At 38.7% G+C, this 18011-nt stretch overlaps 2 protein-coding genes across 2 annotated transcripts in view; both read left to right on the top strand.

The window, feature by feature from the left end:
• Positions 1-18011, top strand: part of LOC126798699 (rhomboid-like protein 20) — a 271709-nt gene that overhangs the window by 104569 nt on the left and 149129 nt on the right. The window lies entirely within an intron of this gene.
• LOC126798692 (ethylene-responsive transcription factor ERF053) lies at positions 10720-13024 on the top strand. Its single transcript, XM_050525728.1, has one exon. It carries the CDS (start codon positions 11020-11022, stop codon positions 12412-12414), a length of 1395 nt encoding a protein of 464 aa, XP_050381685.1. The 5' UTR covers positions 10720-11019; the 3' UTR covers positions 12415-13024.

The raw sequence follows: 18011 nt of genomic DNA, 5'->3' as shown, positions 1-18011 counted from the left end.
TCAAAATCTTTCCAAGCAAGAGTGTCTATCGGATGCCTAAAGACACCATCATCTGCACGTTTTTCAACATGCCATCTCGTTAGGTCTGCTGTCTTAGAGGACAAACAATCTCTATAATTGTGGCTTTAACGGAAAGTATCTTGCTTGCTTCGCTGCCTTAAGTTTCCTTTTCTCTGACCCAACCCCAGAACATACTCCACCTCCATCTTTCCACTGAGATGCTTTACATATTAAACATGCATCAAGATCAGCATCATCTTTTCTAAACGACATGCAGCTATTAGGACATGCATCCACTGTTATATAGTTAAAACCTAAATCATCAGATAACTTCTTCGCTTGATATAAGGTTTTAGGAAGGTTTGCACCTTCGGGCAAACACTTAGCAAATATGTCAAGTAGTTCCTGGAAAAACCTGTCTGTCCATGAATATGTCTCATTTGCATTCCGAAGTCGTAAAGGATATCGGTGCTAGGCTCGTGGGTTAACTAGCAGCCAAAGCACCCATAGATCTAGCGAGTGGCCCGGGTTATTTGGTGTATATTTGTCCGGAATAAAAAGATGAGTCCCTAAAGTCCCTTGTCAAGGAATGACCATTTAAATTAACCAAGACGGGTCGGGGTAAGTGACCATCTTCCCGCAGGTTAATGTCATGGACACGAGTGGGTCCCTTGAGAAAGCAAGACGTCGCTGACGTCGGACGTTATGATGACGCCTGGGGAAGTTGTTAGAGTTACCGGGTTTTGTGCACGTGTGTGACGCGTCAGTTGGGGAATCGAGGTGTTTTGAGGGTTGGTGGGGCACATGGCGATGATCGAACAATTGTGGACTGTTGGAATCAGCTTAGATTAAAGCTGGTGCTCATATATAGAAGGAGAAGAATTTGGGTTTCTCTTTTGCTTTGTTTGAGTTTTGAGAGAATAGTAAATGAAGAATATTCTGACGTTTGCAACCACCAAGATCGACTTCTAGTCCGACTACAATCACCCTAGGTTTGTGTGTCTTAGCTTTCTCTGGGTTTTAAGTTTAGGTGGGGGGGGGTGTTTCCGGGTTGGGCTAATTTGTGACTGTTGTGGGGTTTGTAACCCATGGAAACGTCAATCAGAGTGCCCTAATTCAAAGATGGGGAGGGTCTCGTCCTTGATTGTCTCTGGGTCGAACACCCCCGAGCGGACCCAAGACGTAGTACGGAAGGACTAACCAGCGCGTACTCATCAGGCAGCATCGAGCCAAACTCATCAAGCCCAATTGCCCGAGCAACGACCGTGGCAGGTAACTTGAACTCCTCCACGTAGCCATTCACCGCAGCGGAGTCAGCTCCATGCTGTTCCCCTACCTCTGACCTCTACGCTCCGCCGTCTAGCCAACGCCTTGCAAGCGCTGGACTCAGTGTTGGGTCCGAAGTACTAGTCCCTGAGGCACTCGCAATACGCTCAAATACGCCTCACTCTCTCCAACCTCCTCATGTCTTGACTCCATGGTGCCTGACGATTCACTTGTTTCCCAATTCGCTAGCACCCTTGCAAAGACAGAAGCACGATCCTCACAGCGCGAGTCGTTTCCACCGCTTCGCCGCACCAAGTTCAAATAGTTTGCCTCCAATTCACTCGTCCACAACCCAGAGGATGATGACGCAAACCAATACAATCTGCAGGCGCGGAATCGCTGTCAGTTAGTATATTTATCCTAGGCATTACGCCGCAGCAAGCAACACCGAAGGCAAAGACGAACAACCTAAAACTAGAAGTCAAAAAGTTAATTAGATCTATCCTACGAACCTCGCAAGAAAGAGTTTGAAGACCATGAAGAACATGAAGAACACGAAGAACATCAAACTCAGTTAGCGGCCAAAACTCATCCACACCACCCGCACAAACACACCACTTAGCCGGAAAACACCCATCCAAAGATTAAACAGACCCAAAACCTACCAATTTGCCGGAAAAACCCAAACCCACAACCACTGATTTACCCTATAACCACAAATCCACCAACAAACAACTAAAATCACAAGACGTATAAAAGAGATTCCGATCAGAAACATACCTCAAAAAGACGATTTACACAAAGATCCTGATAAGTTTCCGTCCAAAGCTTGAAGGAAAAGAGACGAGAGCAAAAGAGGGGGAACAAGAGAGTTTTTAGAATTCGAAAACTTGGAACTGTCGATAATGACAGCCATCTTATCCCTTTCACCCTTTTATAGTAAACTTCATACCACATCTCGCCCGTTGATTTCTCAAAAGCACTCCTTAACCGTTAGATCCAGAAAACCGTTACTCACATCTTAGCCGTCGACCCAGATCTCGCCACGTGGCATGAGTTACCGAGGCAACGTTTCGGTTACACACGCATTAACTAAATGCAATAACTGTCTTCTCGGATAACGTCACATCCCACGAAATTGAATCGTTCACGGCACGTCCGCCCAATGCATGCACGACACGTGCTGCCCACAGCGCGAATTGCGCTGCTTTCAACCTACAACACTACGCTCAAAGATAGCGATGAAAGACGTCCTACGCGTAAGAATTTACTGCGCTATGACAGACGCATTACGCTCAAAGATAGCGATGAAAGACGTCATACGAGTAAGAATCTACTACGCTATGACGGACGCGCTGCACTCAAAGATAGCGATAAAAGACGTCCTAAGCGTAAGAATTTACTACGTTATGACGGACGCACTATGCTCAAAGATAGCGATAAAAGACATCCTACGCGTAAGAATTCACTACGCTATGACGGACGCATTACGCTCAAAGATAGCGATAAAAGACATCCTACGCGTAAGAATTCACTAAGCTATGACGGACGCATTACGCTCAAAGATAGCGATAAAAGACGTCCTACGTGTAAGAGTTTACTACGCTATGACGGACGCACTACGCTCAAAAATAGCGATCAAGCGTACTACGCATAAACATTTACTCTGCTACAACGGAAGCACTAAAACCACCAGCACCCAAAGAGGTTTGACACGGCCCATTACACCATCAACAACTCGGCATTTCTTAACCGGGGAGTGGGGGGACTACGAGAGGGTCAGTGGGACCCACCGCTGATTATGGCGAAATGCTTAAATATTAACTCCCCAATCAAGAAATTACCTCCCTAGACTGGGAACTTGGGGGGACTTGTTGGCATAGGCTTATCCCGACATAATCAGAACAACTATCAACGCATTAAGGCTAATAGATAGCCCAGTCTTACAATACTAACAGCGAGTCAGCCGCACTAGCTACGCAATGGGTCTCCCCACGGCCCAAACTGACTACGGACACGCCCTCACGCACATCTCAAAGAAGACTCCAGAGAACAACTTAATCGGACCTCATCCCACATCGAAAGATAAGTAAATGATCTACCTCAACTCAACAATAAAATGTCAAACCCTTGACCTCATAAGGTAAGTACACTACATCATCTACTGTTACTCTGCATAAATTACCATCATCCTAACTTGAGCGTCGGAGAGTTGAAGACCACGCCACCGTGGTCTCTACTTTCACGACGTGTGCCGCTTGTGACAGGAAAGGGACAAGGAGTACGGCGTATCTCATCTACAAGGAATACAGCGTATTACATCAAGTATTATCACTACGTTAACAGGTCACAAGCTAGTCCCGGAGACCTGGCTCCAAACCTGTTCCAATCCGGACCTTTCGATCTGAGAGTATGTTAAAATGACTCACCCAATCCGTGTCTTCTAATAATGCTGACCTAGCCTTATTGAGTTACTTCTTACCTATCTTTAAAGGTCATCTCGGGCGGTCATCGATGGATTCCATCGGGGCCAAGGGCATCATCTCAAGACGGTTATGCCCGGTAGTAATGAGATTGAGGTGGTTCTGGAGTGTGTCCACTTTAAGCTCGTTTATGGTCAAGAAATCGCTCGGGGTTGACACTTTCAGTATGAGCATATGTCCAGCAATTACACACTAGAGTCCCGCCAACACATCCCGATCCCACAACGATGTTATAAGAGGAAGGACAATTAACAACAACAAACCAGGCGGTGATCCTTGCATGTTTGGACCTTGTCCCGAGGGTTAAAGTGAGGCGATCTGACCCGAGGGGCTGGACAATCTCTCCGAATAAACTGACTAGCGGCTCCTGGTTACTGTAAAGCTTTTTCCGGCCACGGTGGAGCTAACGATAGAAATTGGCGAACATGACGCTAACAGTTGCCCCAGTGTCGACCAATGCCCAGCAGCACAAATAATGATCCACGACATTGTGATTAGTAGTTGATCGTTTTGAGAGGCATGGACTGTTGTCTTCTAGCTGGAGAATTAGATCGTATCCCAAACGGTCGGGGTGGCCTGCACTCTTTGCCGGAGCTCGAAAAGCTCATAGGTCTGTTATTGCTTCGCTGGTCTGTGAGACGGGGGTCAAAAGGCCCTGCCTCGTAGAGTTAGAATCTCCCCATGAAGTTGTATGGCGTTGGCATTAGTTCCCAGGGAAGAAATACCTGCAACATTGGGGTTCCCATAGGTGTGGTACTCAGCCTGAGCCTGCTGAGTTGCTGCTTCCATTAACTCTTAATAGGAAGACAGGGAGTTCTTGTTGATCTTCAAAAGGAAAGTCCCCAGGTAGATTGATTGTCTAGACGCTACCTCGGCGATTGAATAATCCAAGTCATGGCACCGCGCCGTGGCGGTCTGCCATCTGGATACAATGTTTTGGAGGCTTTCATCCTTCTGTTGCTGAATCTTGAACAGAGAATCGATGGGATGATACATACTTGTCCGGAGGATAAACCGATTATTGAAATTATCGGTGAGCTGCCCCAGACTGTCCACCGAGTCCTATGGGAGGTTCAAGAACCTACTCAAGGCTTCATCCGTGAGGGTTACCTAAAAAGCATGACATGCCATGGCGTCCCTGTGTCTGGTATAGTTCAAAGCAGACTGGAAATTCTCCAGATGATTCCACGGGTCGGAGCGACCATTGTACTTGATGACTTCAATGGGCTTATCCCTAGTTGACTGCCGCTATGTTTGTATTTTTTTGGTGAATGGCCCAGCGCGACCACCATATCACCCGTGCAACGGGCGTGACTTTATAAAATTATAATCACCATTTAATATGTTCTGCATTGGCAAATTTTGTCAGTTCAAATTATAATCGCCATTTAATATTCCGCAACTCATTAAATTTTTTTTTCTTCTCTGTAGTACACAAACATATAAACACACTAAAATAACATAAATCAATTATAAATTAGAGAACTATACATAAATGGTAAGGATATAAAGCATATAAATACAAGATAATACGAGCACATCAGCCGCCTCACTCAAATCCTTAAACTAGTAAGAAGCTCATAGGAATATCAATCAAATATGTCTCATCACTGACACCCTAATCCAAATCTGATGCCAAGATCATTCACAAGAGTATAGATACAATTGTATTCGCATATATGATTACCGAAATAGGATTAATAGATAATACATGAGTAGTTTATTGAAGACGTCATGAAGTCGTCTTATCTACAAGTCTTCTACAATCCTCTAATATTTCGAGCTTCTTATGAATGTGAGCAAAAACTTATGTTTTATGTTGTAGAGGTTGTAGGGACTTACACATTCTTATATATAAGTTAAGTTTTGCCTTGAAACTCTCCCATAAAGGAAGTTCAATTAGACACAACTTTTAGAGTCGTAACACATAGTACGACTCTCGTTCCGAGTAAAAGATTAAACTATTCGCAACGAATCGTAAAAGATTCGGGTCGTAACAGTATATATAACCACATATATCAAAACCATATCTATAAGAATAATTAATTATATAAAGACCAATTTGTAAGGCACATAAGCAACCATCAAGTATGCACAGAGGAATGCATGAAAATCACCAATGCCAAAATACAAAATCGAGAACTATTCTACTGAATTTATCATGTTTCTTAACAGTGCTATGTACTCTGTAAGTTGGTCAAGACTCAAGAGAGAAACCTTTTCTTAACCATAAAATCCCTCTCATGCAGATAAATACATGCACATATGCTATGAAACACACAAAAAAATGGTTTTTCAAAAATGAGAATTCCTTAATACCAATGTTGCATAACTACTTGCTCTATTTGACTATTTGTACTGAAGGACACTGTAGTAGCTTAAACCAGTCATACTGATTCACTGAAAGCTATTAATCCAACAGCCAATAACAAACAAAAGAATAGGATTATTATGTTCTTTATTAGTTAAACAACTCCAACATTCTTCTTATAACCCAAATGTGCAAATTTGGTATCCACTATCCAGCCATGACAAAAGAATGTCTAATAACGTGTATACAATGGTCTAAATATCGGTTATTGGCATCGTATTGGTTTTGTAAAATAAGAATATAACGGAGATATATCGAGATATATCGGATTATATCAGATTTATCGTTTTTGTTAATTTTTAATTTAAATTTAATATATTTATAAACATATACTTCAAAATATTCAAAATATACCAAATAATATTAACTACTAAGTACTAATTGAACAAAAATAGGTGCACAAAAGATAGATTGAGATATTGATTATGCATTCATGCCTTATAAACTCTCTCATCATCAGAATCAAAGTCAAAATCATCTTCTCCATTATCTTCATCCTCATCTTCTGAGATAAAATCATCTTCATAAATCACCTTCTGTCTATTTGCGTTGAAATTCCTTAAAACGACATCGTCTCATTAAAAAAAATCACCGAAAAAAAAGTAACAAGAAAAAAAGTCGCCGAAAAAAAGTCAACAAAAAAAAATTATCGAAAAAAAGTCTCCGAAAAAAAAAATCCACGGAAAAAAAAAGTCCACCAAAAAAAAGTCTACCGAAAAAAAAGTCAAACGAAAAAAAATCCACCGATATATCGCATGTTGACCCGATATTTTGAGTTGACCGATATATTAATGCGATATGGCATTTATCCTATCGGTTTTTAAATATCACCGATATATCCCCGATATATCCCGATATTTAGAACACTGCGTGCATATATATAATGCATCTAATGCTAGTTTTCTGAATACACTGAAAATCAGTCTATTACTATTGTTGTTAGATGCATCTTTACTTGTTCTTTGATACTACGAGTTAGTTCCCCAAAAGAATGCGGCAATCGTAAGTAAGTGCCAACCTGGAGATTCCCATGCCTCTTCCAAAATCAAATTGGAATTTGAATAACTAAATTATTGTTACCGTTTCATATTCCCAACGAAATATCAACAAGATCAGTTGGCCGCATCAAGCATCAATGTTTTCAAAGGCCTACGCCTAAAACCTGGTAACTAACCTCTGAGGTAGGACTATCAAAACAAAAGGTTAGATGCATATAAAATATGACTGAAATCATTAAGTACCAGAACCAGAAGGGTGAAATTCGAAGGATACGAATGGAAATCCTCCAGATAGGAGGTTGGAGTTTATTGTCCCTTCGGTGCCTCTGAAGGAAAACCATTCGGGCTTGCCGAAATTGATGATGAATGGAGATGGGTTGGAGACAGAAGAGAAGCCTTTTCAATCAGAAAACCATGCCCTTATTCCTGACTTTCCCCCTTTTGATTTCCCGAGCGATCCACTAGCAATTCTCTAATCAGGATTACCCATTGCAATTGCAATTAATTCGTCGGTATTGGAGATGTATAAATAATCCATCACCCAAAAGGAGGGCAGTGAGCCATGAAATTTTCTCCATCGGCGTTGTGCTCTGTATCATATTGAAGAGAACCCCCGCATTTCTGGGCTTCTTTCCTCAAGCTTTCTCCTCCCTTTATCTACCGTATTAGTATTCAACCATTCTTCCCAATTTGATTGTGGTGCTCTAAGCTCTCTCCATTCGGATTATTTGTTGTGCTCTGTATCAGGAAGACCTGCGTTGCTGGGTTTTTCTTTTCTCCCCTTTTCCTCCTCTCCTTTAATTATGTCTGAGCCACAAAAATAAAAACCAAACGTGAAAAATAAAAGCGGGTCAACCTGGACTGAATCCGACCCGCAGTCCTTATTTCTGGGTTGCCCCAAAAGCTTTCAATGAGATTCAAAACCACAATATAGATTACATACAACGATCTATACTTTTGTGAAGATGGCTTTGATACCATGAAAAAATCTGATGCCAAGATCACTCACTGTAGACACAATTGTATTCACATGTATGATTACCGAAATATGATTAATTCATAATACATGAGTAGTTTATTGAAGACGTCATCTTCTACAATCCTGTAAGGTTTCGAGCTTCTTATGAATGGGGGCAAGAACTTATGCATGTTGCAGGGACTTACACATTGTTATATATAAATAAAGTTTTTCCTTGAACTCCTCCCATAAAGCAAGTTCAATTAGACATAACTTTACTTGTAAGAATCCTCCTTATCATGGGCCGGGTCAAGACCTATCCTAAATTTTAGGACTTAGGGTAGGATCGGGTCGGGCTTTGACTAAGTCAACAAAAAATAAGGCCGGGTTAGGGCTCTAATTTTTAAATCATTACATGCCCTAAAGGGCTAACTAGGGCTGAAATTGGAAGAATATATTGCCTTTTTTATTTATAAAAATAAAAATATTATATTTAATTCTTTTTCTCAAAATTTACTTATGTAGTTGCAAGTATAACACAAGTTTTTTTCTCAAGTACGTATATGATCATATTATAAATACATATATGCCTTAGATTTAACTTAAACATCTACAAATTTAAATCTAAGTGATTATATGAATATCTTATATCAAATTACACAAAAATCATTGTTATTTTTCACAACAAATAGAAATATAAGACATAAAGTTTACAAAATCAATTATAATAAAATGTGAGATGTATTGTATATAAAATATAAAAAACATTTGTTTAAAAATAGATAAAAAAATAAATTATAATTAGGGCCTAAACGGACCAAATATGGCGGGCTTCTAGGGCCGGGTCAGACTTGGCACTAAAGGGCTCAATAAGGTCGGGCCGGGTTTGATTTGCTCAACCCTTACCCTACTATATTCGGAAAAAATTAGGGCCGGCCCGCCCTAATAGAGGGTCGGGCTGAGCTTCGGCCCTAGCGGGTAGGGCGGGCTTTCAGGCGGAGTCAGGCTCATGGGTCAAATGATGACCCATATCCAAATGATATTGTAACTTGTATTAGATTAATAATCAAGTAAATATATTTTTAATTTCATATCAATATATAGACATTAATTAGGTAATTAGAATTGAGTTCTTTTCCATATTTTTATTATATAGTCTAAATCAATTATCGATTTTTGTTTACTCAAATAAACATGTGATAAGTCCATAAATTTTCTTACAGCTGAATATAGGGAAAACCTCCTCCTCCCCCATCCCGAAACCTTAGCAAATGGCTCAAGACTTCAGGCCTATTGTACGTGTATAACAACACAAAGTAAAATAAAATTTTGTTGACCAAGTACATCACAAATATCTCCAAATGCATGATATCGGTAATGCTTCTATCGTCATTACTCCTTCTCTACTTCCAAAATAATGAAAATATCTATAAGGATTGAGACGGTGTTCTTCCTTTTTTCTAAAACAACAAAGAAGTTTCCCCAGCTAGTGGATACGAACAAATGTTGATAAAAAAAGAAAACAAAAGATAGATGAGTAGTGGACCACCGACACGTGCCGATTCTCACCGACCAAGATTGTAGTCTTCGCATTTTCGACCAATTTTCTAATGTTTCCACCGAAAGTGGGAGACCATTACGTGGGTTACTTGCATTCCATAAACACTTATTGACTTCTTTTTTGCAAATCTTCATTTCAAGCCTGCCCTGAAATAACCTCTGCATCTTATTATTATTATTTTTGCCATTTCGTATACCATCTCGATGATGATCACCTACCCATTAATCATATAGTTTTGTCTTTAGGAAGCTTGGACGGCGAGATGCCAAAATATTTATGATTATCTTCCAAATTATTAATTCTTCTAATGAAATCATTATTCTAATTCCTTTAATTAATGATAAGGTCCTCAACTGCATTTGAACAAAAATACAGGATGTTATCTATCATTTTAAGAGTTTAAGATGTGATCAAATTTGTAAGAGTCTTGTTGAGGCATCCCCATATTGTAAGTGTTAAGATATTTCACTCCAATGTTAAAAGTGAGCATTTCACATTTTCAGAGATGGTACATGAGGAGTTTATTTATTATGTATAGACTTATGAAGTTCTTATAACTTACAATCAGTCTCATTCATACGGTCAGTAGCTGACTATAGAATTCATGCTTAACCACCATTAGATGTAAATCTAAGAGTTTTTCAACCCTTAAATTTATATTTAATGGTGGTTGAGTATGAATTACATGATCAGTTACTGACCGTGGGAAGATTGAACACCCAATACTCTATTGGGAAAGCTCATTTTTACTTTTTACGAAAATCATATAAACTAGAATTTTTGTTTATTATGGTGCATTCCTCGATTATTCTAGACCTATATATATCTTTATCGATTGTTGTAAAGTTATTTGTGAGCAAATGAAAATGGAGTGGAAGCAACGAAATGTAGAATGAGCCGTGTGGGGTCCGTAGAAAGCCAACCAATCCCAACGCTGCTACAAATTCCCTCCTCGAGTCCTCTCTGGAAAAATGTCTTGATCAAGATCTTTATCAGCTCTCTTATAAACTCCACGTCTCCTCGCCTCCTATTCTCAACTCCTCCCCCCCCCCCCCCCCCCCTCTTTTGTTCTTGTTCGAAAAACCCTCTGCTGCTCTCAAGTTCAAACCCAACCTCTTCCATTTTCCATCTTTCCACGTTCAAAGATTTGGAACCCGATGCTGATTTGGGTTCGATGGGATTAGATATTAGAAAGTGATACGTACCCAGATTCTATATTCAGTCTTTGTTTCTTTCTATTGATCGATCAACTCTTGTTTACTCTCCTTATTCGACTTCCCTCTATTTTGCTCACAATCACAAGTTCCGTTGAACCTGCTTTGGCTTTTTTTTTAAAGGAGATTCTGCTTTGGCTTTGAACAAGGTGATCGAGCAAAGAAATCATGGCCACAGAAAAAAGGAGCGGTGAATCAAACTATGAAAATAGGATGGAAGCAGGCCAAGATTGTGAATTTGACAGAGGCAAGGAACCTGAATTTTCCTTGGAGAGGGGTCAATGGAAGCCGGTTTTTGATGAATCTCGAATGTCACCTAGACCTCTAAAGAAGATCAAGAGCCCTGAACGTAGTCATCATCCCCAATCCTATGCTTTCATCCCTGAATTCCAACACCCATCTCCTCCTCCTCGTACTTCACCAGATGCATCATCAATCACTACTTGTTCTCCTCCTCCTTCCAGGATAGTCTTTCCTTTTTCTTTTGACGGGTCTCTGCCGCAGCAGCAGCAGCAGCAGCAACCTATAATATTTCCTTACCAACTACAGACCACAAGTCTGCAGCCTATTCAGTTCCCGCCAATTACACACGTTGTAGAGCAGCAGCAGCAACAAAATCAGCAGCAAATGATATCATTTGCGTCGCAACAGCAGCAAATAATATCCTGGCAGCAGCAACAGCAAATGCTTCAGTATTGGAGTGATGCTTTGAATTTGAGTCCAAGAGGAAAAATGATGATGATGATGAACAGGTTTGGAGGAGCTAATAGTAGTGGTGGTATTAGGCCACCGGGGATGCCCATAAGTACCAGTAAGCTTTACAGGGGAGTAAGGCAAAGGCATTGGGGCAAATGGGTAGCTGAAATCCGTCTTCCTCGAAACAGGACTCGCCTCTGGCTCGGTACCTTCGACACAGCTGAAGATGCTGCCATGGCTTATGACCGCGAGGCATTCAAGTTGAGAGGGGAGAATGCTAGGCTTAATTTCCCTGAGCTTTTCCTCAACAAAAACAAAGATGATGACAATGCTGCAGCTGTTACAAAAGCTCCAAGTTCAACAGTAACTGCTTCTGTGCCCATTCAACAAGTTTCAAAGCCATCCAGGTACCAGGGTAAGCAGCAACTTTCAAACCTTGATTTACAATTACAGATTCCAATTTCGGAGACGGAATCAAGTGCACCTCCGCCAGAGCCATATTCACAGCCCCAGGAAGACGATGACACTGGTGCAAATGGTATGGCCAGTGCCAGCCATCTACTTGAGGTTGAAAATCATGGCGAAAAAGGGAGGATCATTTCTGATGCCCCTACACATGAATTGGTTTGGGGAGATATGGCAGAGGCTTGGCTGAATGCAATGCCTCAAGGTTGGGGTCCTGGTAGTCCTGTCTGGGATGATTTAGAGTTGGACGTCACCTCCAATCTTGTGCGGCAATATCATGATCATCACCATTTTACGGCAAATAATTCGGATCGTCATGATCTGCCCCAGCTGGAAGACAACTCTTGTTCTGCCTCTTCTTCATATCCTATGCAGCACTTCTTCTGGAAAGACCAAGATTGAACTCAAAGACCCGATTCTTTCTCTTCTCCCTTTGCTAATTACCAACTTGGATGCATGCATTCTTCACTTGTCAGTTTCATATCTTCTAATCACTATTAGCCAATTAGCCTTCCTCTTATTTCTCCTCCTACTGGTTCTAGCCCTTTCCATTTCAAACTGATCACAAGCATACATAGATCCTTCCCTTTGCAACGTTGTCAATTTTTTCGTACAAGTTCAAGGGATTGTATGACTTTCACTTTCCACCTGCATATACACCATTTTTCCTTCATAGAGTAGAAGAAGCCGGGTACTGCTCAAAGGCTGCTTTCTTTTTTTGGCAGGCCTCTCAGCAATGGCAATCATCAGGGTTCTTGTGTGTTGTTTATTAGTATATTAGGACTTTGGAGTCACTAGTTATATGTAGTTAGACTTGAGCAGAACCATTTCATTATTCTGTATTCAGTAGTATTGAACCCATGCCGAGCTTGGAGACAGTTTCGTGATCTCCTTCGAGTCGGTTTGTTTCGTCGACCATCGCCAGCTTCATTTTTTAGCTCAGGGGATGGAATAGAATACAATTATAGATAATGCCTACAATATCTATCAGTTGTCCTTGTACTCGAATTTCTTTGCGTTTAAATCCATCATCATAGTTAGTCTTTCTACACTAAATCAGTTGCATCGTCTGAATTAAAACAAACAAAAAAACCATATATTGTCACTCGACTTTGAGACAACTTAACAATGTGTTGGTATATATCCTCGTAGTGTTAGACGATCGTTACATTCGCCCGACAATATATGTGCATGGTACTATGGTGTATTGTTGTTAAACACACGAATCATCTTTAGAAGTACTATGGTACTATACATGCTCTTCATAAGCGGGATATTGTGACCGCAGCGCGAGAATATTAGTTGAAGCATTTAAATGACCACAATAAAGAAAAATGATTTAAAAAAAAAGATAAGGTTCAAGTAAAAAAAAAAGGTTCAAGTGATTCTTTGATCTGAAAAAAAAAAAGTTTAAAGTGATTTCTTGTCTCTCCACATATATATCCTGTTTCCTTTCATTAGATTGCATTTGGTAGTTTTGTAACAACTCTAACCTATTATAGTAGCAAAATCACGACATGGAAACCTTCCATGCCAAATTGCCAATGATTTGGTATATATACGAATTTGATAAATCGAACCTGAAAGTCCTCAACCCCCTATCTGAAGTTGACTAATGATAACCAATCGAAAGTGAACTAGTGTCACGTAATATTGTCAAAGCTATTAATAGTTTCTGCTGTTTTGCTATGTTTAGTGGGCGGTTCCACTTAGTATATAAGCAATGGCAGAACTGAGACTTTAAAATCAGTAAAATGCACTATTGATGTTGAACTCTTGTGCGCCGGACAATATGGTACCCACTATAGTGACAATGTGGTCCCCGAATTTATAGTTTGATACCAAAGAGGTACTTTCGTTCGTTTTTCGGTTCCATTAATTTTCTTATTATAATTAAAAAAAGATTTTTATTTTAATTTTGAGAAACTAGCTTCAACAATTCTAAGAACTAGCTTTCAACGTACCAATACTTCGCATAAGACTTTCTATCTTAAAAGACTACTAAAACTGGCAGAATCATTGCTGACTTAATATGTTAAAACCTAGGTTCTTTCGAAATAAAGCAACTAACAAGAAACAAACTAAACTAAAAGGTAGAAGAAATATTTTTGCGACGAATTATGGGGCATAAAAACATAATTAATTTAAACAAACATAATTATATATACAAAACCCAGAGTCTCATTCTCATGAAGTTGTTTAGCTACTCATTACTATGAATTAAAATATAAATACTTACTTGTAATAGTAGCACACCACACTAGATGATTACATATGAACATTATTTTCACTCTGAATAGTACACTCACACACAATTAAAACACGCTTTATTATACTACACAACTCTGATTCTTTAACTTCTTGAAGAAGGTTGGAAGGGTTCTCTCTCGCTTTTTCGCTGCTCCCTTCTGAAGGCTTTAGCCCTTTTATAAAGGCAGCAGACCTCAAGCTAAACTTGAAACACAACTTAAAAATAGTAAAAAGTAGCTCTATAATTTCCACTAGTAGACAAACAATTTCGCCAGCTAGAAAGTGGTAGCTCCATTATTTCACTAGATGACAAATGCCTACACCTTCTTTTTCAAAAGCAGATTCCATCTTTTTCAAATGTTAATTCTTTTATGTAAATGAAAAATCAACTTCCATAAAAGTCTTCAAAGTCTTATAAATTATTGCACATGATATGATCCATTTCATATGTACTACTATCCTCCATGTCGGTATCTTCGAACACTTTGTATTGTTTGTCCTAGTCTATTGTTTCTAACCACTTAGCACACTTTAAAGTGAAATCAATCTCTTTCCTCTTGAGAGATAAAAATAAATCACTGCTTACCACATCATGATGATCACAAGCAGTAACAATTATCTTTTCTCCCGAGGCAAGATATGTATTTTCTCAATCTTCCTCGATGATCTTTCTAATGTATTCCAGTGCCATCTTTTTCATCCATGGGATGCTGGAATTGGGATGTCCATTATATCTAGCACATGCAGGTTCTTAGTATCTACCCTAAATGATCCTCACATAATGGTACAATGAAATATATTTTGTTTCCCCATTTCTCTTCTGTATCCACTCAAGAGGTGTGGATTTGAACTTGAATATGAGAACACAATTTGTCATTCTTACATTTTTACGGTATTGACTATAATAACTAGCAATCCATTTTGATCATCATTAATTTTTGTCCTAAGGATGTTCTCTGTGAACATTTACAACATATCTTCCTGAATAAGGTACTGGAACTGCAAAAAGGGTTTGTGACAGGGGTTTGTTCACTCCCAACCTAATCATGAAATACGAACCACTATGATTCTTTTAAGGCTCTAACGGGAATTCTAGTGCATTCTGGACTTTCAAGATATTTTATCTTGGCTACATTTGTTGGAGCAACACTCTGATGCTTATTCTTCTCGTGTAACTCTTTTACTAGAGCTTCAGGTGAATTAATCATGAGCCTAAAACTATTTCCAAAATAGAAAACATCAGATTATCTAGCAAAGCTTTATGATAGAAAGCTAATGGATTTCCATAATGAAAAACTGATTTAGGAAAGGTGTTTAATTGGTAATCATGCACAATTAAGATTCCATCAGAAGCAATTCTGCTTTTTGGCAAAGCAGTAGCCATCAACGCTCTTGATCTACCTTCACTGTTTGTTGTTTAAGACGGGCTAGCTGGTCTTTTACCCTAAGACCGGTCAGTTAAGGCTGTTCAGAAAGGCACAACAAAAACTTTTGGGCGAACTCCTCTTCTGACGCTATAGATTTATTTTCTCGAGCACGGGTTTTGTCTTGTCATAGTCAACTAATTGACTTGATTCAGCATTTCTATAGGACATAATGAACTGATAACCTGGTCCTTCATAAAAGGGGCCTACAGTCTTATTATCGCTCTTGTATCTCTCCTAAAAGTTCTTCTCTTTGGGTACTGGCCTCCTACTTCTAGGATTTCGACCTTCATCGTTTTCTTCACTTCTGCTGAACATCGCCAATTCTCTTGTTAGAGCATCGAGGAGATAATTCTTGTTTCTTGTCATTAACTCCACATTATAATCATATTGGTTTAAAATAACTGCCAATTTGCCAATTTACCCTTATCAGCTGATCTATTAAGTTTGAAATTCTTGAAGTTTTTAACTCTAGCGCAATATGTACGCACAGTGAATGGTTTTCCTAAAAATGCGAGAGAATTTTCAATTGTCTTTTTTACTGGATGAATTTCTCTTTCCCCTATGGGATAATTTTGCTCTGCCAGGCTAAACTTGGCACTACAAAACTTCAAGATCTTTTCTACATTAGTGCATGGAGTTCTAGCTAAAACAACTCCAGCTCAGAGTTACTTGCATCAACCTCGAGAATGATGTCCTCATTTTCTTCAGGTTGATGAAGTGGAGGTAGATTTTTGCACAAATCTTTAATTTTCCAAACGATTTTTTCATCGTCTTTTGTGAATTTCCAAGCTCTCTTAGAACTTTACTTGGGAGACAATATTGCTGTTAATCCAACAATTTTTAGAATGAAATCTCTTCCATAATTTATAACACCTAAAAATCTCTAAAGACTTTTGGCGTTAAAAATTTTGTCTGGATATTTCCAAATCATTTCGAGGATATGAGGTTGGAGTTTAATCACCCCATCTTTGATGTTTATTTTCAAGAAGTCAATCTCATCTAGGACCAGAAAGACTTTCTTTTCTCCTAAAATGATTCCATATTGAACGATCAACTTGGCAACTTCATACAGATGGTTCATGTGTTCCTCTTTGGTTTTGGAGAAAACTAATATGTCATCAATTTAGACGACACCGAATTCTGCCACATGTTTGAAAATGTTATCCATCTTTCTTTGGAAAATTGATTGAGTATGTTTTAATCCAAATGACTTTACTAACCATTCGTAATGTCCATGTGGAGTTCTGAATGTAATAAGAGGGAGACTATGTGGATGCATTTTGACTTGCAAAAACCCAGCTTTTAGTATTTGTTCAATTCTTGTTCCCATCTTTGAGATTTGGTTTTGGATTTTGGGTTACAATATTGAGCACTAACCGATGGCTAGGCTCTGATACTAGCTAATCAAGGGATCTCACTTTTGCTCAAAATTTCTAGTGGCTTTTGATCTTCTGCAAAAGTTTCTTGAAGTACTGCAATTTCTTCTCTGATGTGATAGATACATTGTTGGATATCATAGGTAATATCTCAATAATCTTGGATATCTCTAAGGAGATTATTCTTAATTTTTATAAGTCTTTTTTCTCTTAATCTGGCTTTTTGTAATTCTTTATAAGAAAGTTTAGTTTCTACTAAAAAATCTAATGTGGTAGTTATGAAGTTTGCTATTATGATAAAAATTAACTATTTACGTTTGCGTATCGAGGATAAATTTAAATATTTGCAATATGTTGAATAAATAAATTCAATTTAATAGGCCCACCATGTTCCGTCAAAATTTTAATTTTTGAACAAAATAAAACTCTAAAAAGGTAAACCAAATAAGATTAAACTAGCCTTTTTTTATCATTTATATTGGTTATCTAACGGAATATTCCAAAAAAAAAGAAAGACGAAGACCCCTTGTTGGTGTCAAAATAAGAGTTCGAGTATCATATTGTCAATTTTATAAGTTTAGGTATCACGTTGCCCTGCGCATAAGAGTTGAAGTACTTACCTCTTTTAAAATGGGGTGGATTGAAGATACATTTTATTTGCAATTCTCTAATTTTCTATTAATTTTAGTTTTACGTATCTCATCTTGGACTAAAACATATCAACAATAAAGATTGATGACTGAATAAGGAAAACTACACTACAAAAGGAAACATCGATTGACCTAATTATATTAGGCCAAAATTCAAAGTTAACAATGGTTTTTTACCATTATCTTATATAGCCCTTAACCATTGTTTATCCAATAATTATTTGATACGCGACTTAGACAATGGTTGGCAAGCATTGTCTGAAAGCACTTGAAACAATGCTTGGTTAAAAAATTGG

This window comes from Argentina anserina, chromosome 6 (genome assembly GCF_933775445.1).
Source record: "Argentina anserina chromosome 6, drPotAnse1.1, whole genome shotgun sequence".
NCBI classification, from domain to species: domain Eukaryota; kingdom Viridiplantae; phylum Streptophyta; class Magnoliopsida; order Rosales; family Rosaceae; genus Argentina; species Argentina anserina.
The sequence above is the reverse complement of the archived record's forward strand: the minus strand, read 5'-3'. Positions and strand labels throughout refer to the sequence as shown.